The sequence below is a fragment of the Panicum virgatum genome, chromosome 9N, assembly GCF_016808335.1.
Source record: "Panicum virgatum strain AP13 chromosome 9N, P.virgatum_v5, whole genome shotgun sequence".
Taxonomy (NCBI): Eukaryota; Viridiplantae; Streptophyta; class Magnoliopsida; order Poales; family Poaceae; genus Panicum; species Panicum virgatum.
This window is the reverse complement of record NC_053153.1, coordinates 72,462,862-72,485,982: the sequence shown is the minus strand read 5'-3', so window position 1 is coordinate 72,485,982 and position 23,121 is coordinate 72,462,862. Positions and strand designations below refer to the sequence as shown.

At 54.6% G+C, this 23,121-nt stretch overlaps 1 protein-coding gene across 1 annotated transcript; it reads left to right on the top strand.

Annotated features, from left to right (window-relative positions):
* Positions 1 to 16,508: 16,508 nt before the first annotated feature.
* Positions 16,509 to 18,943, top strand: LOC120692340. Its single transcript, XM_039975608.1, has 2 exons — positions 16,509 to 17,183; positions 18,554 to 18,943. Exons 1-2 carry the CDS (start codon positions 16,613 to 16,615, stop codon positions 18,748 to 18,750), a joined length of 768 nt encoding a protein of 255 aa, XP_039831542.1. The 5' UTR covers positions 16,509 to 16,612; the 3' UTR covers positions 18,751 to 18,943.
* The last annotated feature ends 4,178 nt before the right edge of the window (positions 18,944 to 23,121 follow it).

Sequence of the window (23,121 nt, the reverse complement as noted above, 5' to 3'; positions counted from 1 at the left end):
GCAGGCGGCGTGATTGACGGGCCGCGGGCGCTGTTATGGCAAGCTGCCGGGCCAATAGAATCGCAGGTACACAAGGTGGGTAGACAGCCGCGCAGTGAAAAAAATTTTGTCGGAGGGGGGGCGCGGCATCGCGAACAACAGGAGGGCGTGACAAAATCCGTCTGTCATCGTCTCCTATCAAACTTTTAGTCTTACATGTGGATCTCAAAGTGGTGATTTGTGAGATGGGTATAGGGACTAATTTTGGTGAGAAATGTTTCAATTTCTATGAATCCTTGTAGTATAGATTCTAAACCAAAAGGCCTCTTTTTTATTTGATTGTACAGGCTATCTTGTACTACAGCTCGAAGGATCAGTTAGGTCCTGGTCAACTCTAATAACTATGCTTGTGAGTTAGAAATCAAATGTCGTCACGTCAATATGGTCACGGCTCAATCATATATGTATATGTCCACGGAAAGTAAAGAAAATGGAATATAATTTTTTAAGGGAAAATGTGTAGTATTTGACAGTGTTTGACATTATTATACAAATTAAATGACAATGTGAACATAGTTTCTAGATGTCAAAAGATCTAGAGCTTACCCCCAAAAGATAATGAGAGCCAGAGCTAATGCCTATTGTGTGGAGCAAATTATAATCTAAATTCTAAGCATTTGCACATATATTGCAAACATGTAGAAAGCAGAACAATAGCTTTCATGATGGTTACATAGACTTTGAAAACTAGAAGTTTTGATGAAGAGATAATAGGATAAAGGCACTGAAAAGTGTAGCGTCAAAATTTTGTGTCACCCATATATACAGCCTCAGTCTCATCTGCTAGAGTGTGACCAGGTATGTCGCCCCAAGACTTGGTTCGGCTGCGTAAGAAACCTCCTCCTATCCCCTCTACACTCAACAACCTAGACACATGCATGCAACAAACTTCACAATTTTCCACTAGAACTAGCACTTTGGGACATTGTCATCAGGATCAAGTAATTGTTTAGGGTAATAGCTAGAAATTGTGCAAGCAAGAGAACCACACAATTTGATAGCGTTAACTTCGTCTACTTTGACAAGAGTCATGGTAGAATGAGTTGACTAGATCTGTGATGTCTCCAAGATGCAAGCCTTCATCAACAATTATGTCACGAGGCACCAAGGCGGCGGCGCTGGACAAGGTGGAGCTGGTGACATGATTATGTGTTGAGAGGGTGGAGGTTGGTGGCCAGCAGGGCGGTGCTATACAAACTAGGCGGATGTGTCGATCAGTACGACGGTGCTGGATAAGCAGGAGGAGGTGCCAGCCAGAGCGGGAGAGCTGAATAGGGAGTCGGGCAGACGCCTAATAACTAGTATTGATTGACAACAGTTTTAGCAATAGTGTGCACACGTAGTTCTCCTTACTACTTTGATCTATCTAATAGATTTTGTATGAGATGTACTATGTGGTAGTAGTAATGGATGTTCTGTTCTGTATCTTTAAAAAAACAAATTGTGTCTCGATCAATCATTTCTATGCCAAGCTTAACATCAAGGTTACACCAAATATAAGCAGTCACAAGGAAGACAAATCTTAATATTAATAAAGTGTCTATAAACATTTGTGTTCATTGATACACTAGCTACCCCCTGGTAAATATTAGAATAAAAATACCAGTGCTCATATTGAGTCGAATACTTACAGCTTGGAGCATAATCGACTATTATCAATCTAGACATACAGCTTGGAGCATGTGTAGAAATTTAGAACTTTTAGAATATTTGAATTTATACCCAGCCATAGTGAACTTTTCATAGGTTTTGCACATATTTTAATTTCGAAAAGCTCATGCAACTTCCTTAGACGTTTGAACCCAACACATTTATTGAAATAACATATACATAATAGTAAAAATATAGTTGGATGGTTGAAATAATACAATCACAATGTTGATCTCTTAAAAATACAAGAATATGAATTAGTAACACCTATCCACCTCCAAGTTCACATAATCTCTTTTTGGAACAATAGGGGGATCCCCACCTTTTTTAAGATAAAGGAATGGTAAATATCCCCACCTACATTTTGCATTGATAGAAGAGCTGATAGTTCATTACGTGTCAAGATCCTATTCCTAGCGTACTAGGATGAGATTTTTTGTGCTTACACCTCCATGCATATAAATCACGAATGACTCGCCCAATTATAGGTTTGTAGCAAAAGAGTACCGCTGATCAAAGATGAAGTTGTTCATAGCTGTCGTGGTGCTGCAACCACAGCCGGGTGGCGGAAGGCACCCGCCCTAGCCCAGAGGGTGTGTACTCGGGGGTTAGCTAGTCCTAGTTAGATCTCTCTCAAGAACACGATGAACACAGCGGGATTAGAGTGGTTCGGGCCGCCGGAGCGTAATACCCTTCGTCCACTGTGTGTTGTATTGCCTTCCCTCGAGAGAGAGAGTTCGCGAGAGCTTGTGTGTCCGGGGAGTCCCCAGTGCACAGCGAGCGCCTCCCTTTTATATCTCAAGGGAGGCGCGTACATGGCTGTTGGGTCCCCGACAGGTGGGCCCAACGAAGTAATATAAAATAACATACTGTTCATACATTATGGCGTCGCAGGCAAAGGAGATCTCTCGCTTATCATGTCCAGGCGCTGTCTTGTCGGGGACGATGCCAGACGTAGCCGATGGCGTCGCCTGCCATGTAGCTACGCGGGCTGTGTAGCTTGCGGCGTAGGCGGCATGATGGAAAAGCGTCGTGCCGTCGTATCCATTTAATGCCGCAGACGGGCTCTGCGCGGGTGCGGCACAGGCGGCTGCACTGTGCACCTTGGTAATACGCGGTGTACAGTGAGACCTGACAAAGGTTGTCCCGCGTGCCGCGGCGACAGAGCACGCCTCAACTCACCGCATTAAATGCGGTGGGTGGGCGAGCCTCCCAGCGGAAGACTCGCGCTCGAGCCCGTGCCTCCGGGACACGTGGCTGCTTCGGACCTTCATGCGGTAAGGGGGGTCCGGACGGACGCAGGAGGTCCCGGACCCCTATGGGAGGGTCCGAGGCCTCGGCTGTCAGTTCGGAGTTTCCCTTCCTTAGAGACACGTGGCGTCTCCGGACCCATCCCCAGGCGGGGAACGGGTCCGGGGCCGTTGGCCTGGTGAGGGAAGAGCCTGTCCCGTGGGGCCTGGCTACTCCATCCTTTCCGCGCAGTTACGGATAACTACGCGGGTCCTGCTTTGCCGCAGTAAGAGTGGGTATCCCTGCTACAGGGTACCGACAGTGGCCCCCGGGCCCACCTTGGGGGAGGTACGAACCCACAGGTGGGGCCACTACTGCGATTTGGCTCTGTATAGCTTGAAGCTTCTTACTGCAGGGGTCTTGACCGGCTTTGACTACCCATCGGGTTGTTTGCTGCCTCATCACATCGCAACGGCTTACTGACTATGGGCCCCACGCACAGTGGTTCACCTAGTCCCGCGCGCGACGCTCGGCATTGTTGCGGCCGGAGTAAACGGATCATTTACCACCGGCGCAGTCCCCGAAAAGCTCGGCCACGCCAGCGCTTAATACGCGCACGTCAGCTCAGCTTCCGCCTCGCTCCGCGCGCGCGGGGGCGACGGTTCAGATCCCGTCTTTTCGCACCCTTGTTGGTTACCCGCTCACCCCGACAGGTGGGCCTGGCCCCCCATGTCATGGACTGGGCGGTTAATACCAGGTGCAGGCGTCGCTTGGGTTCCGGCGACGGTTCCGGGGTGTGCCGGTTGAGTCAGGCTTTATAATGGGGCGAACCGCATTCCGCGGTTACTTTCCCGCATTCGCCTTCTTCCTTCCAACCTTTGCGCCCCTTTGCCTTCGAGCTTTCCTTGCCCCCTCTCTCCCCTACGCAGGCTGCTCCTCACTCCATCGAGAGATGGCATCCCTTGTTCATCCCCGCCGCTTCCAGACCGAGGGAGAGTTGAACACAGTGCGCCGCCTGCTTGGGTGGAGTGCTCAGGAGACCGGCTGGGGGGTCCGAGCAGGCTCGGTTCCCCTGGGCAAGCTCCGCGCCGGGGAGTTTGTGCTATTCACCTCGCACATCTCCACTGGCGTGGGACTGCCGATTTCTTCGTTCCTGCTGCTGCTGCTGGAAGACTTCGGCCTCCAACTTCAGCACCTGACGCCCCACTCCCTCCTCCTGACGTCCATCTTCGTGCACTTGTGCGAGATGTTCGTGGGAGTGCGGCCCTGCGTCATCCTCTTCCGCTACTTCTTCATTCTGGTGAGGTCCGGAAGGAGCAAGGACGAAGTGGGGGGATACTACTTCCAGATAAGGAGTGACCTGCCGACTCCTTACATTCCCGGCCTTGCTGGCGGGAAGTGGGAGGAGTGGCGCAGGGATTGGGTGATCGCCACCACCGAAGCCAACGAGCGCTTCGCCCTGCCGACCGAGGGGCCCGCCTCCGACCGCGCAACCTGGAGGGCCAAGGCGTCCCTGCAGCTGGAATTCGACTCTGTGCTGGGCAAGATCAGGTCGCTGGCAGAGGGCGGCCTCACCTCGTGGCACGTGCTTGGAGATTTCTTGTAGCGCCGGATCGCTCCCCTGAAGCAGCGGCCGCGTCCTGCGTGGAACTTCACCGGCCTCAACGATTGCAGCAGGACCCACCGCGGGGAGGGGAGTGACCTGACCCAGGAAGCCTTGGAGGTCCTGGTGCGGAACATGACAGGAGACGCCTTCATCCCGGAGAACCTGATCCTCCCCCAGGGAATTGTCCCCCTTTGCGAGGACTCCGCGAGGGTGGCGGTGCTGGCTACCCTGCCAACTCTAGACGACGGGGGACTGGCCCCACGCCAGACCGGAGGCGACCCGAACCGCGGGCTCCGGATCCCTGGCGCGTCCGGGGATCAAGCTACGCTGAGCGCCGCGGGGTCTGGCGCCACCACGAAGGGGAAGCAGGCCGCGGCCGGCAGCGCCGCCACAGCCAGCTCCAGCCAGGCACAGAGCAGCTCCGGTGCGCCGTCGGGGGATGCAGGCCAGCGCAGGCTACTCAGGGGCGACGGGACCCTGGTCTCGGAGCCCGCCACGAAGCGTCAGAGGACCTCTGAGGGTGCAAGCCAGGGTAGCTCCCGGGTTGCCGGCCCCCGGGGGTCCTCTGGGGCGACTGCACCACCACCATCGCCGCCGAGGGACTCCTCCCGCCGGCAGCAACAGCAGCAGCAGTAGCCGCAGGAGCGGTTGCAGCGGGCGCGAGAGTGGCAACAGCAGCAATAGGTGCAACCCCGGGTCGCGCCCGCGCCGCAGCCACGGGAACAACAGCAGCAGGAGCAAGCCCGGGTTGCACCTGCATCGCAGCTGCAGGAGCGGAGGCCGGGCCTCCGAGGACGCTGGGTACCCGACACTTCTGGGTTAGAGTTATTCTGCTCTCTTCCCTTGTGCCAGGTGCCCCGCTTTTTGCTGAAAGCTTCTCCACTTTGTTGCCAGGGGTCGTCGCCCCAGCAGTTCTTCCACCAACGCCGGCTCGTCGGCTGGTACCCAGGCGTCCGTGGCCTCGGCGTCGACAGCAACAGCGACGGCGGGTGCGGGATCCTCTGGTACAGTGACCTCTGCCAGCCCGGTGGTGCGCGACATGATGATGACAGGCGCGTCATTTCCAGGCTCAACATCACACAATGCTGCGGCAGCGGGGGCACCTGAGGTGGGCGCAGCAGACGTAGCAGCGGTGGAGGCACCGGTGCTGGGCGCAGCCGCACCCGACGCAGCGACAGCGGAGGCGCTGGCACTGGACGCAGCCGCACCCGACGTGGCGGCGGCGGAAGCGCCGGTGCTGGGTGCTGCCGCACCCGACGCAGCGATGGCAGAGGTGCAGGCACTGGGGGCATCCGCACCCGATGCTGCGGCGGCTGAGATGCCGGCTCTGGGCGTTGCTGCCCCTGACGCTGCGGCGGTGGAGGCGCCGGTGCTGGGCGCAGCCGCACCCGACGCGGCGGCGGCGGAGGCGCCGGTGCTGGGCGCAGCCGCACCCGACGCATCGGCGGCGGAGGTGCCGGTGCTGGGCCCTGCCGCACCCGACGCGGCGGCGGCGGAGGCGCCGGTGCTGGGCGCAGCCGCACCAGACGCATCGGCGGCGGAGGCGCCGGTGCTGGGCACTGGCGCACCCGTCGCGACGGCAGCGGAGGCGCCGGAGACAAGTGCTGCAGCGGAAGCCCCCACCTCCAGCTCCGGTCCTGTTGCAGAGGAGGAGTTGGAGGTGGTCTTTGGCAGGCGGCTCTTGCAGCTCCAACTCCCAGAGGAGGATGTGACTCCCCTCCCCCAGGTGCTGTTTCAGGTCCGGCGGTCGATCGAGGAGGCAACCTCCTCCACCGAGGCGGCCTTCCGGTGGGAGTGGTCTGCTCTGGAGAGCGAGCGTCAGCGCCTCTCCGACTAGCACACCCGCCTGGAAGCGCACACGAAGGCTGAAGCCTCTCGCGCTGCGGAAGCCCGGTCGAAGCTCAAGGCGGACCAAGAGGCCTACCGAGCCAACCTTAAGAAGGTGTTTGACCGGGAGTTCGCAGTGTCGAACCGAGAGAAGACCTTGGCGCAGCGGGAGAAGGATTTCGCCCTGGAGGTTGTTGGCTTCGCGGCTCAGCGGTCTGACCTCGAGACTCGCCTCGCGGCCCAGCAGACCGAGCTGGAGTCTCGCAGCCAGGGTCTCGAGGTCCGGGGGCAAGAGCTCGACATCTTCTCTGCGACTCTGCAGGGATTGCGCGAGCAACTGCAGGAGGGAGCAGACAAGCTGGTTGTTGCCGAGGCGGAGCTGGAGGAGGACCAGAAGTCCCTCTATAAGCGGGAGGCCCACGCCACCGGCATAGAGAAGGAACTTGGGTGCCAGCGGGACTCCCTCAAGAAGCTGAAGGAGTGGTCGGAGAAGAGGAAGGCCGAGCTCGAGGAGAGGTCCCGCGAGGTGGAGGCGGCCAAGGCGGCTCTGGACACCCGGGTGCAAGAGGCGGTCCAGGAGGCGGTCCGGAAGCACCAGGAGGACCAGCGCGCGGGAGCCCAGCGGATCGCTGACTGGGCGGCTGAAGCGAGCCTAGCACTGGTGCCATTTGGAATGAGCCCAATCCAGGTGGCGGAGCCGCCAGCTTCGATAGCTGACGCCCTCCCAGTGCCGAGTTCTGCTTCGGATAGACTCCATCGACTGGAGCCGGTCCTTGCTGGTCAGCTCGAAGCCGAGGGTCGCGAACTGATCCGGATGGTGGCGGAGCACATCCTGACCTGCCTCCGAAGCCATGACCCGGCCATCTCGCTGACGCCCGTGGTCAACGGTCCTGTAGCGGAGACGGAGGCCGCCGCTCGGGACAGCGTGCGGGAGGTCGTCGACCTCGTTGCCGCCTACTTCAAGCGGGAGTCTGCAGACCCTTGAGCTGGGCATTGTATCTTTTTCCTTTTGCATTATGTAACAAACATTGTACTAGCTGAAATTTTTTGAAATAGAAGAAACTTCAACTTAGCTGTTTGTTAGTTGCTGATTTGCGGTATGCACTAGCTTGGCGCCCTGCCCCCCTGGCGGATAGGTTCAGTTGTTTGGACCTGTCTGCCACGTGAGCCGTAGAAGATACTCTGGACCTCCTTGGGCATAGGTGCCGCATAGTTTGTAAGATGAGCAAGCGTCTTGTTCCCTGTGTAGCATACAGAACTACAGAGAGAGGAATCAAATTCGCTTATACGGTAGCAATGATTCTGCAACTTAGCTGTTTGACGCATGCAGAATCCATTCATGATGTCTGGGACAAAGCGGATGCTTCGGGCTCCCTGGGAGATAGACTCAGATGTTTTGAGTCTGTCTACCATTGAGACTGGACCTTGATCTGCATGAAGGCTTTGAAGCGGATGCTAGGACCCCCTGGTAGGTAGGCTCAATGGTTTGAGACTGGCTACCACCAGTTAGGGCTTAACCTGTGTACCACTTTAAAGTTACAGCTTAGTAGCAGGCCCGCGGGACTCATCCCTGACCAGTGCCAAGCTGGTACCAGGTCCGGGGCTCTAGATGAGCAGGTCCAGGTAGCTCAGTGCTTGTTACAGAGTGGTGGAGTGCGTAGGCTTAGGGTACAGAACCAGGCTAAGGCGTTACACAGGGCTCCGGACCACTCCAGGAAACAGCACGATCTTTCCGGACCTGGCTTCATCGCCCCAGACCTTTCGCAGCAGTGGGTGAGGTCACTTTGTTGTACTCGATCCTTTGAGATATAGGGCTGGACATGCCGGGTTGGACTTAGGAAGCCAACTCTTGAGCTGGAACGAGGTCCGGGCCCCTAATCACCCGGCTCCGGGTACTAGAGCACTTGTTACAGGGTGGTGGAGTGTGTAGGCTTTTAGGTACAGAACCAGCTAAGCGGCTACACAGGGCTCCGTACCACCCCGGGAAACAAGCACCCGCTCTCCAGAGTAGGTCCCTAGGGGTCCGGACCCCTTTCCAGCAGTAAGAGGGTCCGGATCTGTACGGTAGTCCAGCAGCTCAATGCAGATCTTAGTTGTAGCTACAAGAGTAGAGGTCCCCGCAGGGGTTAGAAAAGCGAAGTCTTACAAAGACAGTCTTCGAGAATCGAAATGCGGAAATTAACTTGACACAAAGACAGAACTAGGAGAAAATCTTTCCTTTGCAACCTTGATGTACATGGCTTGCGCGATGGATGCCAGAGGCCGGGTTTACGAGGTCGGACCTCTACCGTTCTGAGCCGCGCGTTAGCCGACGGTGCGATGGATGCCAGAGGTCGGGTTTACGAGGGTGGCCCCCAACCTGCTCTGGACCGCACGCTAACTCTATCTTATTACAAAGGAAAAGTTTATTTCCCTGCCCTGCCTAGGTGTAAAACTTACGCAGATGCTCTATGTTCCATGGGTTGGGCAGCGGCACTCCATCTTCTGTGGCGAGGCGAACACATCCGGGCCGGCACACCTATATAACCCTGAAGGGCCCCTCCCAGCAGGGGGAAAGTTTGTGGAGCCCTGCTCGACTCAGGATCCGTCTGAGGACGAGGTCGCCAGCCCGGAGCTCCCTACTGTGCACGAACCGTTGATGATAGCGCCGGAGCGCCTGGTTGTAGCGTGCATTTCGGATTGCTGCTCGCCACCTTCGCTCGTCAACGAAGTCCACGTAGTCATGCCGCAGCTGCTCCTGCATGGATTCGTCAAAGGCCTGGACCCGTGGTGAGCCCAGGCGAATTTCTGGGGGAAGGCATGCTTCAGCCCCGTAGACCAGGAAGAACGGAGTCTCCCCGGTGGCTCGGCTAGGTGTGGTCCGGTTGCCCCATAGTACGCACGGAAGCTCGTCAACCCATTTGGCACCATGCTTCTTCAAGCAGTTGTAGGTGCGGGTCTTGAGTCCCCTGAGGATCTCTGCATTCGCTCTCTCAACCTAGTCCATTGCTGCGGGGATGTGCTACGGACGCAAAGCATAGCTGGATGCCGATGTCCTCACAGTACTCTTGGAAGAGTCTGCTTTTGAATTGGGTCCCGTTGTCCGCGATGATGCGGTTTGGGACGCCAAATCTGCACACAATGGACCTGAGGAATGCGACTGCTAATTTTTTAGTGATATTCACCACAGGGGTAACCTCCGGCCACTTGGTGAACTTGTCGATGGCGACATAGAGGAACCGGTACCCGCCGACAGCCCGGGGGAATGGCCCCAGGATATCCACACCCCACACAGCGAATGGCCATGAGGGCGGAATCATCTGCAGAGCTTGAGCCGGTGTGTGTATTTGCTTTGCATGGAATTGGCATGCTTTGCAGGACCTTACCAGCTCAGCCGCATCCTGGAGTGCTGTTGGCCAGTAGAAGCCATGCCGAAAGGCCTTGCCAACAAGCGTGCGAGAGGAGGAATGACTTCCACACTCGCCTCCATGGATCTCCGCGAGCAACTCGCGGCCCTCTCCCTGGGAAATGCACCGCATGAGGACACCGTTGGCGCCACGGCGGTAGAGATCCCCTTCTACCACCGCGTAGCGTTTAGCCAATCGGACTATGCGCTCAGTGGACACATCATCATCAGGGAGGATGTTATCTTTCAGGTAGCCCCGGATCTCGGAGATCCATGCATCGGAAGCTTCTTGAGCAGGTGGGAGTAGCTCTACGAGGTCACCAGGATCCTCAACAGAGCACACAGCCCAGGTTGGGCACCATAGGTGGAATGCCGCCGGGATTGCTAGCCTCGATATGAAGCGGCTAAGAGCAGCGAGAGATCCAGTAAGCTTCTGGACGTCCTTGATGCGGCCAGGAGGCCTCATTGCTTCGATCGCCTTGATCTTGGCTGGGTTTGCCTCGATGTGAGACCAGGAAACCCAGCAGCTTCCCTGCTGAGACGCCGAAGATGCACTTCTCGGGGTTCAGCTTCGTGCGCGTGGCGCGGAGCCGGTCGAAGACGAGGGACAGGTCGTCCACTAGTGTTGACCCTACCTTAGTCTTGACCACAATGTCATCGACATAAACCTCAACAATATCTCTAATTAGATTACAGAAGGTTTTATTCATAGCTCGTACAAACGTGGGTAAGGCATTCCTTAGACCATATGGCATGACAATGTAGCAATAAAGCCCATCTACTGTTACAAAGGTAGTATGCTTCCTATCCTCTCTAGACATCTGAATCTGGTGGAAACCTAGAGTATGCCTCTAGGAAAGACAAAAGGTCACACCCGGAGGTGGAGTCCACGATCTGATCGATACGTGGAAGAGGATAGGGGTCTCTAGGACATGCCTTGTTGAGGCTGGTGTAGTCGATGCACATCCGAAGCTTCCCATTGGCCTTTGGGACGACGACCGGATTGGCCAACCACTCGGGGTGGTAGACCTCCTCGATGAAGCTGGCGTGTAGGAGCTTGCGGACTTCTTCGCGGATGAAGTTCTGCCGCTCCACAGACTGCTTCCGAGGCTTCTGGCGCACCGGCGTAGCGTCGGGGTAGATCCTCAGATTGTGCTCGATCACTTCCCTAGGGATCCCGGGCATCTGTGACGGTTCCCAGGCGAACACATCTACATTTGCCCGGAGGAAAGCGATGAGCGCGTCTTCCTATTTCTCCTCCAGGTTTCCCGCGATACGGGTAGTCCTGGTGGAGTCCGCTCCAATCTGCACCGTCTTCACGGGAACATGGTCCGGATCGGACGGTTGGACCTTGGGAGCCTTTGCAGGCGCCTTGGGTTGCGAGGTGGATGGATCCTCCTCGGAACGTGCAGCCTCTGCCGCCAGAGCATGCAGTCTCTCAACTGCAGCGACGGCAGCGGTGCGGTCGCCCTGCACGGTGAGGACTCCGGCAGGGGAAGGCATCTTCAAGACCAAATACCCGTAATGAGCAATGGCCATGAAGCGGTAGAGTGCCGGTCGGCCAATGATGGCGTTGAACGGGAGGTTTACTTCCGCAACATCGAACAGAACGCTCTCTGTGCGGAAGTTTTCCTCGGTCCCGAACGTGACCGGCAATGTGATGCTCCCCAGAGGGAACACCGGATGTGGGCCCACCCCGGAGAATGGGCGAGAGGGAGTCAGCTTGGACTCCGGGATCTGCAGCTGCTTGAACGCTGCATAGCTGATGACGTTGAGGCCTGCCCCACCGTCGATCAGCACGTGGTAGAGCCTCACATTGGATATGACAGGAGCGGTGACTAGAGGTAGTACACCAGCTCCAGCCATATTTTCCGAGCAGTCGGATGGCCCGAAAGAGATGGTGGTGTTCATCCACCTCTGGTGCGGCGCCGCCTTCGGGACCCCCGGCTTCACCGAAAGGACCTCTCGGCGAAGGGTCTTCACGTCCCGCCGGGAGACAAGCTCGCAGCTTCCGTCGTACATTACGTACAGCTTCTTGCGGCGGTCGCCGTTGTCAGAATCGGAGTCGTCGTCGTGGTAGACGCCCTTCAGCTCTCGAGCGGGGGATTGGTACCCCAGCTCCTTCTCCCCGGCCGCGGCCCCGCTGTCGGAGGCCTTCTCCTTGCTGGCGAGGAGGGGGTGAACCGTCTTTGGAGGACTGCTCACGCCGCCCACTGACCCGCTTCGCGAGCTTCTGGATCTCGCGGCAGTCAGCGGCGCTGTGGCGAGCGGTGGGATGCACTGGGCATGAACCTCCGCTTCCACCTTGCGGGCGAGGGCGTTTGCCATGTGCATTCTGGCCCCCAGCCGCTGCTGCCACAGCCGGCACCGCCGCTGGTGCTGCTGCTGCAACGACTGGTCCGCCAGAATGCGGTTCCCCGTGACTCTGGTTCTTGTTCTTCTTCTTCTTGCCACCGCCCTGAGCGGTAGCACCGGAGCTGCCAGCCTTGGTGTCTCCGTCTTGGGGGGCTGAGTGCCATGCACGGCCCTCAGCGGCCCTGGCACACTTGTCTGCCAGGGAGAAAAGCGTAGTGACGCTTTCCACCTCGTGCGTCGCCAGCTTCTCGAGCATCTTCTCGTCACGTACCCCCTGACGGAAAGCAGTGATAATAGATGCATCGGAGATACGAGGAATGGTACCCCGTACCTTGGTGAAGCGCGAGATGAAGGCCCGGAGCGTTTCTCCGGGTTTTTGCCTCACGGCGTGAAGGTGTGCCTCCACACCATGCTGCTGGTATGCACTGGCGAAGTTCGCTGTGAACCTCGCACAGAGCTCTTCCCAGGACTGGATCGTCCCAGGCGTGAGGTTCATGAGCCAGGTCCGGGCTAGCCCAAACAAGGCTACATGAAAGTAGCTTGCCATGACGGCGCCGTTACCACCAGCCGCTGTGATGGCGGTAACGTACACCTGCAGGAACTCCGACGGGTTAGTGGTACCGTCGTACTTTTCCGGCAGGTGGGGGCGGAACTTGGATGGCCATGCCATGGCGCGGAGGTGCTCCGCCAGCACAGCGCAGCCCACCCCAGCTACTGGTGTGCCTGGCTGTATCCGGGCGTTCACCGGGGGCTTGGGTGCCACCACGTCCAAGTCGGCATTGAGGTTGCGGCCCTCAATGTTGAGACGGCGCTCTCGCGCCCTCTCGACGGAGATGCGGGCATCGTCTCCCGCGCACCGGCGGTTGAGCTCCGCCCGCAGGTCTTCTGTTCGTGCACCCCTCACGGTGGGGGAGCGCACGGATGCCGACGCACCGCCCTGACGCTGGCGGTAAGGTACCACCGCGTTGCCGGGCGGAGGTCGTTGCCCAGTCCTTGCAGAACTAGGGGAGGCCTGAGCCTAGGTGGAGGAGACGGTCAACGTCGTCCCGCCACTGCCTCAGGGCGTCTGGCGAGGCTGCCTCAGCCGGGGGGTTGCGAAGCAACTCCCTAGCCGCTGCCAGCGCTCCGCCGCTCGCAGCCTGTGAGGGGGCCCTTGATGGGCGCCCTGACTCTTGCCGGCGAGCAGCGCGTGTCGCCGCCGATGGTGGCTGCTCCACAGGCACAGTTGCCCTTGGAGCAGGAACGCGAGGGGCGTGTGGCGTCGAGGACGCCACACCCTCCGTCATCTCCACGTTGTCCACACGAACCATGGGGGCGAAGAAGAGATGAACTGCGACCAGCTAAAAGTTTCCCTACCTGGCGCGCCAAATGTCGTGGTGCTGCAACCACAGCCGGGTGGCGGAAGGCACCCGCCCTAGCCCAGAAAGTGTGTACTCGGGGGTTAGCTAGTCGTAGTTAGATCTCTCTCAAGAACACGATGAACACAACGGGATTAGAGTGGTTCGGGCCGCCGGAGCGTAATACCCTACGTCCACTGTGTGTTGTATTGCCTTCCCTCGAGAGAGAGAGAGTTCGCGAGAGCTTGTGTGTCCGGGGAGTCCCCAGTGCACAGCGAGCGCCTCTCTTTTATATCTCAAGGGAGGCGCGTACATGGCTGTTGGGTCCCCGATAGGTAGGCCCAACGAAGTAGTATAAAATAACGTACTGTTCATACATTATGGCGTCGCAGGCAAAGGAGATCTCTCGCTTATCATGTCCAGGCGCTGTCTTGTTGGGGACGATGCCAGACGTAGCCGATGGCGTCGCCTGCCATGTAGCTACGCGGGCTGTGTAGCTTGCGGCGTAGGCGGCATGATGGAAAAGTGCCGTGCCGTCGTATCCATTTAATGCCGCAGACGGGCTCTGCGCGGGTGCGGCACAGGCGGCTGCACTGTGCACCTTGGTAATACGCGGTGTACAGTGAGACCTGACAAAGGTTGTCCCGCATGCCGCGGCGACAGGGCACGCCTCAACTCACCGCATTAAATGCGGTGGGTGGGCGAGCCTCCCAGCGGAAGACTCGCGCTCGAGCCCGTGCCTCCGGGACACGTGGCTGCTTCGGACCTCCATGCGGTAAGGGGGGTCCGGACGGATGCAGGAGGTCCCGGACCCCTATGGGAGGGTCCGAGGCCTCGGCTGTCAGCTCGGAGTTTCCCTTCCTTAGAGACACGTGGCGTCTCCGGACCCATCCCCAGGCGGGGAACGGGTCCGGGGCCGTTGGCCTGGTGAGGGAAGAGCCTGTCCCGTGGGGCCTGGCTACTCCGTCCTTTCCGCGCAGTTACGGATAACTACGCGGGTCCTGCTTTGCCGCAGTAAGAGTGGGTATCCCTGCTACATGGTACCGACAATAGCCTTCTAAATTGAAATGCTTGCTATGCTACTATGTTCATGCATCTCACCTGCTTATTTTAGCCCGACACTAAATTTTAAATGCATTACATCACCCACGGAGCAATTTAAATTTTGTATTCGAGTGAGAAATTTAAGTTAACTAGTCATGATTGCAACTTGAATTTAAATATCTTGCATGAAACAAACATTACTACTATGGAAATTGTTCAGATTAAATGCAATTCAACTAGCTCATCACATAGTGACATTTTGAAACAATGTGTATATAATCAAAGGATCTAAATTGAAAAAGATAGAACGATGTAATTCACTTTCTTGCTTAAAAATACATACCACCACATGGTATCGACCAATAATTCTAATGCAAAATCCCAAGATTTACAATAAAACTAAAAAAATTTACAAGACCCAAGGTTTAAAACTATGCTGTTTCCTAAATCCAGACTCCAATACCCCCTTATATCTGTTTCGAATATCCCAAAGATCTATTTCCAACCACACTATTATAATGTGTACATAGAAGGTTCAACCTTAAAAGCTATAGAACATATCATGGATCTCATGCATAACAATGATCAATTTCAAGCAGGATTTGCATGATGCACATAGAAACATCAATCATTAATCTTTATAATCATTGTAAAATTAAAATAACAGACAATTGATTCGTAGGTATAATTGCAGTACAAACAACTGAAGAATTATGATGCAAATTTCCGGTTTATAGTAAAACTAAAGCATGCTTTTGAAGCATATATTGTTTGCTCCACTCAAACTAGACTCAGATACGTATACCCCAAAGATAACTCTCAATGTTTGCGAATCGAAAACACTAATCAGATCTCCTGACACTCTACGCAATTCTCCTAAGGTTGGTCATCTTTCCGCAACTGTTCCCCCCCCCCCCATTTTCTCCAACCTTCTTACCTCCATGGCCACTCATCTTGGCATCGCGACCCTCCTAGCGTTTCTAGGTAAACTTGGCTTGGTCGCTCTGCAGATCCTTGTGCGTCTTCAGGTGCTTCTCGAGCGAGCTGCTGCCCACCCCAACATAACCCACATGCCGCACGTGCAGAACCAGTGGCGGATGCAGAACAGAATCGAAGGGGGGCTGATCTCTTCTTCTTCCACCATCTCTCCATTTTTCTTCTTTCTTCCACCTCTTCTTCTCCCTCACCCTCCCCATATTTCCATTGATGCACCAGCAGTAGGGGGGCTGGAGCCCCCCAGCCCCCCCCCTTTGGATCCGCCCCTGTGCAGAACCACCTCTCGCCGCCCAGCGTTTGAATCTAGAGTGAGGGGGCGTCTTGGAGTTGGGACGTTACTTCCTCCATTCAGTTATGATAGATATATTTCTAAAATTGAGAAATTCAGAATTGATCGATGTGCCTTCTTTAGTTCTTTTACGTGTAAACTTTTTGAAGCATTTGGATACGCATTTGAAGTAGTAAACGTATATTAATAACAAAACAAATTACAGATTTCGTCTGTAACTACGAGATGAATTTATTAAGCCTAATTAATTCATCATTAGCAAATGTTTACTGTAGCACCATATTATCAAATCATGTCGCAAACAGGCTCAAAAAATTCGTCTCGCAATTTACACGCGAACTGTTCAATTGGTTTTTTTTATTTTGTACATATTTAATGCTCCATGCATGTCCAAATATTCGATGTGATGTTTTGACCAAAAAAATTTTGGATCTAAACAAGGCTGCTTGATTTCAAGAGTCCGCAAGTAGTCCGTTTGATTTCCCCTCGCAATAACTCTGACGCCATCATGCGTAACTCGGGAAGAAGAACAAGCCAATAGAACTGCAGACACGGGGAGAAGATGATTAACATAATTAATGAATTGATAAGTATATATTTGGTGTCTTTGGTCACTGTGTCATACGAAAATATATTTATCATAATTGAATGGAGGGAGTATTTTACTGTTAGGCGGGCCGACGGATAAAATTAACTAGCGTGCAGCCCATGTTAAGGTCATGAGGTGTCTGCGGCCCACGAAATTGACGAGCACGGCACCGGCACACTCTCTCCCCCCCGTCCCCCCGCCTCCAACGTTGCCACGGGCGCGTTCCAGTCCTATCCTCCGGCCGCCACCGCACAACCCGGCCCCCATGGCCGCCGCCTCCACCTCCCTTTCCCTCGGCTTCCCCTCTCTTCTCCGCCCAACTGCCAGAATCCGACCCCAGCCTCAGTCGCAACCACCGAACCCCAACCCCCCTAAACCCCTCCGCCTCGGCCTAACCCTCGCCCCGGCGCCGCGCCCCGCCGCGGTGCCCGACGGCGTCGCCATCGCCGACGTCGTGGAGAAGGACTGGTCCTTCCTCGAGTTCGCGGGGGCGGGCTTCCAGCGCGCGCTCGCCGAGGGGGCGCTGTCGCCGTCCTCGCGGGTGCTGGCCGTCACGCCCACGGCGTCCTTCGTGGGCGCGCTGCTCGCGTCCTCGCACTGCGAGCTCCTGGTGGCCGCGCACGAGTCGCTGTACGTGCTGGCGGGGGTCAAGGAGGCGCACGACGAGGTGAGGTGCTTCCACCTGGAGGGTGGGGGCGGGGGCAGGGGCGGCGGCGTGGTGGAGGCCGTCCCGGAGAGGTTCGACGACTTCGACGCCGTGTTCGTGTGCTACTTCCCTGGGATGGGGGTCTCCGCCGCGGCGCTGCTCAAGTCGCTGGCCAAGAGGTGCTCCAAAGGTGAGGCAGGCCTGTTGAAATGGCACCTTATCCTTGCTTAACTGCGTCGTTTCTGTGGACCGAGCCTGAGCTGGTTAGGACGATAACTGTGCATTTCGTTTTCCCAACTATACGTAGGCTCAACAAATAATCCTGATGGTTAATCTCGTGTGTTGGTTTAATCTAATTGGAATGGGAGTGAGTCAATTCGTGGATCAGATGTATGACTCTTGCAGTGCAGAGCAATATACTAGTGTGTTCATGGTCTATTCCTTTGTGTCATTAGGCTACTTTTAGAACTGAGTTATGGTTGCCAGTTAATAACGTGGTTTCACCTCCTAATTCCACTTAGTCTTGGTTTTCCAATGACGACTACAACTTATTTAGGCAATTTGGTGTATGTAAAGGCTTGTTGAAATATTTAATGCATACTTGGAACATTTTAGATGATTGTGGAAATCACAATAAACCAATTTTGCAATACATGAGGATAAGATCATGCCAAGGTAAGAAGGCTCTAGAAGAGTAGAGAGCAAGTATGAGTAATAGTTGTCATGCTTGGAATTCTCTAGAGAAAAGATATTTGTATGATAGGATAAGAATGGAGCAAACTCTAATGTAGAAGAGTGTAGAAGATGATACATGGCAATATCATATGAACCATGAAATCTTGGGGTTACTCCCCTCCCCCAAGCCATGCTTAGTAGAAGGCATAGCTAGTCACCATGAAGAGTTGAGTGACATGCCATTGGATGGCATGGCATGAGTAGAGTATGGTAGGATTGCCATATAAATAGGTAGTCACCATGAAGAGTTGAGTGACATGCCATTGGATGGCATGGCATGAGTAGAGTATGGTAGGATAGCCACATAAATAGTGTAAGTGTCATCTTATGTTGTATCAAGTTGAGTTGTGAATAAAGATTTGAGTTCCCTTGCAGAGAGTTGGTCTCTCATATTAGTGTTGGTGTGAAGGTATCCATAGAGAGTAGTGTGTGTAAGGGTCTGCATACATAGTGAGTTGGTGCCAAGATTAGATGCGCCGATTTCTCAACAAGGCTGTTGAAAATACAAGGCGTGTAACTGGTTCCGACACACTTAATCATGAATTCATGATACAGGGCGGAGCTACATGTTGTTGGGTTTAGTTCATTCCAATGAATTTCGCTAATTCTATTGTAATTCCACTAGTAAAATTGAAATCTCTTTCAAAAAACATGTAAGATTGTAGAAGAGAGACTCCAATGGCCCTGATGAAACAAAATTTCTAGCTTCGCCCCTGTCATGATACCTACGGTTTTTCTTTGTGAGTGCATCATATCATTGTTTCAAGTTGCATAACTTTTTTTGTTCAGTTTTAGACCTTGAGCCACCGTTTTCTTTTTTCCTAGGTGCAAGAGTTGTCATGTTCTTGGATCAAGGCAGGCAGAATTTTGAACTACACCGGAGAGAACATCCTAATGTTGTAACATTTGATTTGCCCAGTAAATCCTCACTAGAGAAGGCTGCATCTGAGAACAAGTATGAAATAACAGAGTTTGTGGATGATCCTACCTTGTACCTAGCTGTTTTGCAATTTCAAGGATAAGGATTTTCGATATTTGTAAATCAAATCGTGATTGCTTGTGATGGCTAGTTTGAGTGTGGCTTATCAGCTTATGTAGTTATAGCTCTTTTTCAGCTCGTGTTTATAATGTTCTGTTGATTTTGTTTGAGATCTTATGAATCATCAGGGCAAATCTTGAGTATATAATAGTTGATATTCTTAAAGACTGGATATTGATCCAAGCATCTTGAATTCTAAGTACGTACAATGTGAATACTTAGTGCAGGTGCATAGTGAAAAAGTTTTCCCTTTCTTTTCTTGCAATATTATCATTAGGTGTGATAAAATGTTTAAGTTTGTTGTTGGTGCTTGAGGTGTGCCCGAGGCTGACCGACATGTGAAAATATGGTGCCTTGCATATAGGAATTTCTAAAAGAATGTTAAACTTTTTTGAGCCATCTGCATTTTTGTCATTATTTTGCTCTAATCTTGCAGATTTGCAATGTGCAAAAAAATTGTATATATGCAACCATCATAGGCACAGGGCCTGCCCATATACACCAACCTAAATCTTCAAAACCGTTTGCGTCCGCAGTTGCTATCGAGCGGCCACCAACACTTTGCGATTCGTGCTGGTCAACGAGCTCAGTCGCATAACCGATTCCTAAACATACATTGGCATTGGCACATCTGGAATGAGTCGTTGCAGCGGACCCGAACTTCACATTCTTTATTTTTGAACCAAAGTGCATTCGGTTCACCGGTTGGAATTCGACCCACCCCGCCCCTTTCATCCTCTCAGCAGTCAGTCGCGCCGTAGCCAAGCTAGCTAGTCGCCTGACCGCTACTGGGGGCGACCTTGCAAGCTCCGTCATCAATGGGCAAAAAGAATATAGATCCAGCATCCATTACTACTAATCCAAATGAGGAGATTAAGATCCGCCCAATGTGCATAATACCAATGCTTCATTTGTTGTGGGATGCTTTTGCCTCAATGCAATCTAGATCCACCATTCTTGCGCCGGTAATTTCCAGTGTCATATAGCCCGGTTTTATCTCCATGCTAGAAAAAAATGAATAATTTGAATTAGAGGGAACACTATCAAATCTAAATTGAAAAGAAAGGAAAGTGGAAGGAAGGACATACATGGAGATGGCCGGAGAAGAAGGAGAAAGGCAGGCGGCGGACGGCAGGGGAGGGGGAGGATAGAGCGTTAGCGAAAAGAATACCGCCAATGGGAGTATGGGAATCGCAACGTGGAAGGGAAAAGGTGGCAATTCAAAAGCAGGGAAAGATAGCCAGCAGGAAATGACTATGGAATAGGTGGGAGTGTTGATCAGTTGGAATATCAAAGCACATATGTACGGCGAGGATAAGGCTTGCGTCTGCTAACGGTTGTGAGCGTGTATTTTCGCATATACACGGCTGTTTTGAGTCACGGAGGACAGGAGGCCTGACGTGTAAAGTCCTGCACGGAGTCTCCTACACCTTAGGCCAGTGGCGGAGCTATGCCTAACTGTTGGGGTCTGCCGACCCCGATGAAATTCTGACAATCCAATGTAAAAATGCTATTCATTACTGTTTGTTGTGTTGATGACCCCGCTAAAAATTGATGATGACCCCGGTGGCCGTAATCTCTGGCTTCGCCCCTGGCTTAGGCAGATTCAATATAATACACATGCCTATTCAGGGGCGGAGCCAGGAATCCGTTTTTTTCATTATGGGGGAGGGGGCCAACCATATAAATTTCTATAAAATTTTAATCAAAATTTTAATTTGTAGTGTAAATTTGGTGCTCCTGGGGGGCCAGGCCCCTACCCGCCCCCCCCCTCCCTCCGCCCCTGTGCCTATTCATGTCACGGTAACACATCATCAGCGTATATCCTCGCTTGGGATATACGCCGCGCAGCGACGGTGCAGGGAAAGGCCAAATGGGCGGGGCAGGTAACCACCGCCCAACGGGTACGTGTTTGATCGAGTTTTTGCTTCACCGGCTCCTTGAAGCCCCACCATCCTACTGCAACAACCCCCTACCGCCAACTCCTCCGGGTCTCCCGCCTGCTGGGGCTGGGCCATCCTCGACACGGCAGCCTACACATCTCCAATCGCAAGAACGAACGTACGCTGAGACGACCACGCGCACGTGGCAGGTCCTTCTCGCTCGCCGACCCGCCGGCAGTCTCCCACCTGTGCGTCCACTGCCCGGCCATGAGCGTGACCGGCTTCATGGACGAGCCTCTGCTCGGGCAGGGACGTCGCCGTCATCCGCGTCGCCTACGCCTTTGGCGCCCGAAATTCTTATTGGGCACGCGTGCGTGGCTAGCAGAAGCGGCGCACGGGCGTCTTCAACCTCGCGCCGCGGCCGCGACCGCGAGCTAGGTTTTGGGGGGAGGGGGAGGGGGCGCCCAGGGAGGGTGGGTGGTGGGCGGAGCGGCCGCCGGCGAGGTCGCCGGCGGCCGGGTGGCGGCGGGAGGCGGCGGCCTTAGATTTCGGGTTGCCGGGGGTGGGGGCGGCTCCCATGTCCACCGGCCTTAGAGGAGGGGTCGGGGCAGCGGCAGCCCGGCGGTGGCGGCGGTTCGGCCGGCGGAGGGCGCGGCGGCGCGGGAACGCCGCCGGCCGGGCCGGGCCGGACAACCGGTGGGCCTGTGCCGGCGGCGGGGGCTGACGTCGCTGGCGGCCGTGGGCGGTGGGAGAGGCCGGTGGGGGCGGGTGGCGGGCGGAGCGGTGCGGCGGCGAGTCGCCGCCGGCCGCGGGTGGCGGCGGTGGGGCCGGGCCGGGACGGAGCGGATGGGGTGAGGAGGAAGAAGAGCAGAACACCGTTCGCTAGCGACGCGCGAGCGTCTACTAGCATCCCCCTTCGGCGCCAGGCCCGTCGAGAGCATGGAGGACCTGGGGATCACCGACTTCGACTACCTCGTCAACGAAGCCGGCGGCGGCCACGCCAGGAACCCGTCGCTCGAGCTGCTCCCAAACCCAAAGCCGCTCTTCTTCGAACCCAAAGAGACCGGCCTCCTGCTCTCCGCCGACGGCGAGGACTTCTTCTTGGCTGCTCTTCAACCTCGACGGGTCCCGCTGCAGTATGATCTCCACACCTTCTCATCCAGGACGAGCGGGTGGACAACCGAGTTGGCGCTGCTGGAGCCACCGTCCCCTAGGTACAAGGATGAGCACCTGCCCCACAGGACTGACAAGGTGATCGCCCTCGAAGGAGCGTGCTGGGCTGGGTCGATCTCTGGCGCGGCGTTTTGCTCTGCAACGTGTGCGACGGAGAACGGGCTCTGCGTTACATTCAGTTCCCCAACCCGTTGGTGGCAACATGCACAAGCATCTAATGAGTTCTCCACGGGAGGTTCGGGATGTCACCTTCACCAATGGCTTCATCAGGCTAATCAAGATAGAGGAACGAACCATAATACCAGTTGCTCCTGACATGCCATCCAGATCCAATGACCCAAGGAACGGAGCAGCTGCTGCTTCCTTGGAGCTGGAGAACACTATGGCCACCTGCACCACGGAGTCCTACGCACCGGACGCGGCTGGGCTGCCGTCACATGGACTCGAAAGGTTGCCTCGGATTGTTGGAGCAAGGGCTGCGAGGCCTATGTTAATATGGAAGCTCCATCTCGCGGGCGTTGAGGCAGAGCCACACTCAGGTTTAGCATTGGAAGACCTGGTAGTCGTGTGCCTTATGTGAAGTGTGCATGGAGAGGATGCTTTTTATCTGATGGCCAAGGAAGGTTCCAAGAAGAAAAATGCATGGGCGATCTCAGTCAACATGAGAGATAACACGTTGGATGGGGCGGCCTCCTCCGAAGGAAGAGAATTTTTTTTGCCCTATCCAAGTACCTGGATTTGACTCGGTACCGCAATTTTAAGTTCTGGTCTTTAAATGGGACCTTTGTGAACTTATGCCTATGGGTGCATTGTAGTTGCAGATGGTTACCAGATCCAAGAGAGGGAGGACTCCATGAATGACCCAAACAACACTATGGTGGGTAACACTTCTTCTTTTTGGGTTCTGTAAGGAGTTGGCGCACCTCAATTTCCACCATTTCGTTGTGACAGGTCCTTGTGGAGGGGTTAGCAGGTTCCCTTGTTTCTGCGGACCAGCTGAAGGGCATCCTTGAAATGTTTGGAGAACTTTGTTATGTAAAGTTTCATGTGAAAGAGGGATACAGTCTAGTCCAATTGGTAGGAAGGGTCTCAGTTTTTCATGGAGCAGTAGCAAACTGAACCTATACCATATTATTCTTTCTGTATTTCTTGTGGTGGTATATTTATTTTCCCCAAACCATCAGTTCAACTAAATTCTTCTTTGCAGCCACCCAAGCGGAGGTTGAGTGAGCGTAGTAGCACCAACTACCATCCATATCAACGCCTCTACGGAATTCACAGTTACAAGAAGATTGCAG

Bases quoted from the DNA above. Each gene is read 5' to 3' on its own strand.
- LOC120692340 (XM_039975608.1), top strand. From the start codon at position 16,613: ATGGCCGCCGCCTCCACCTCCCTTTCCCTCGGCTTCCCCTCTCTTCTC. The intron at 17,184-18,553 runs GTGAGGCAGGCC...CTTTTTTCCTAG, and splicing joins GGCCAAGAGGTGCTCCAAAG to GTGCAAGAGTTGTCATGTTC.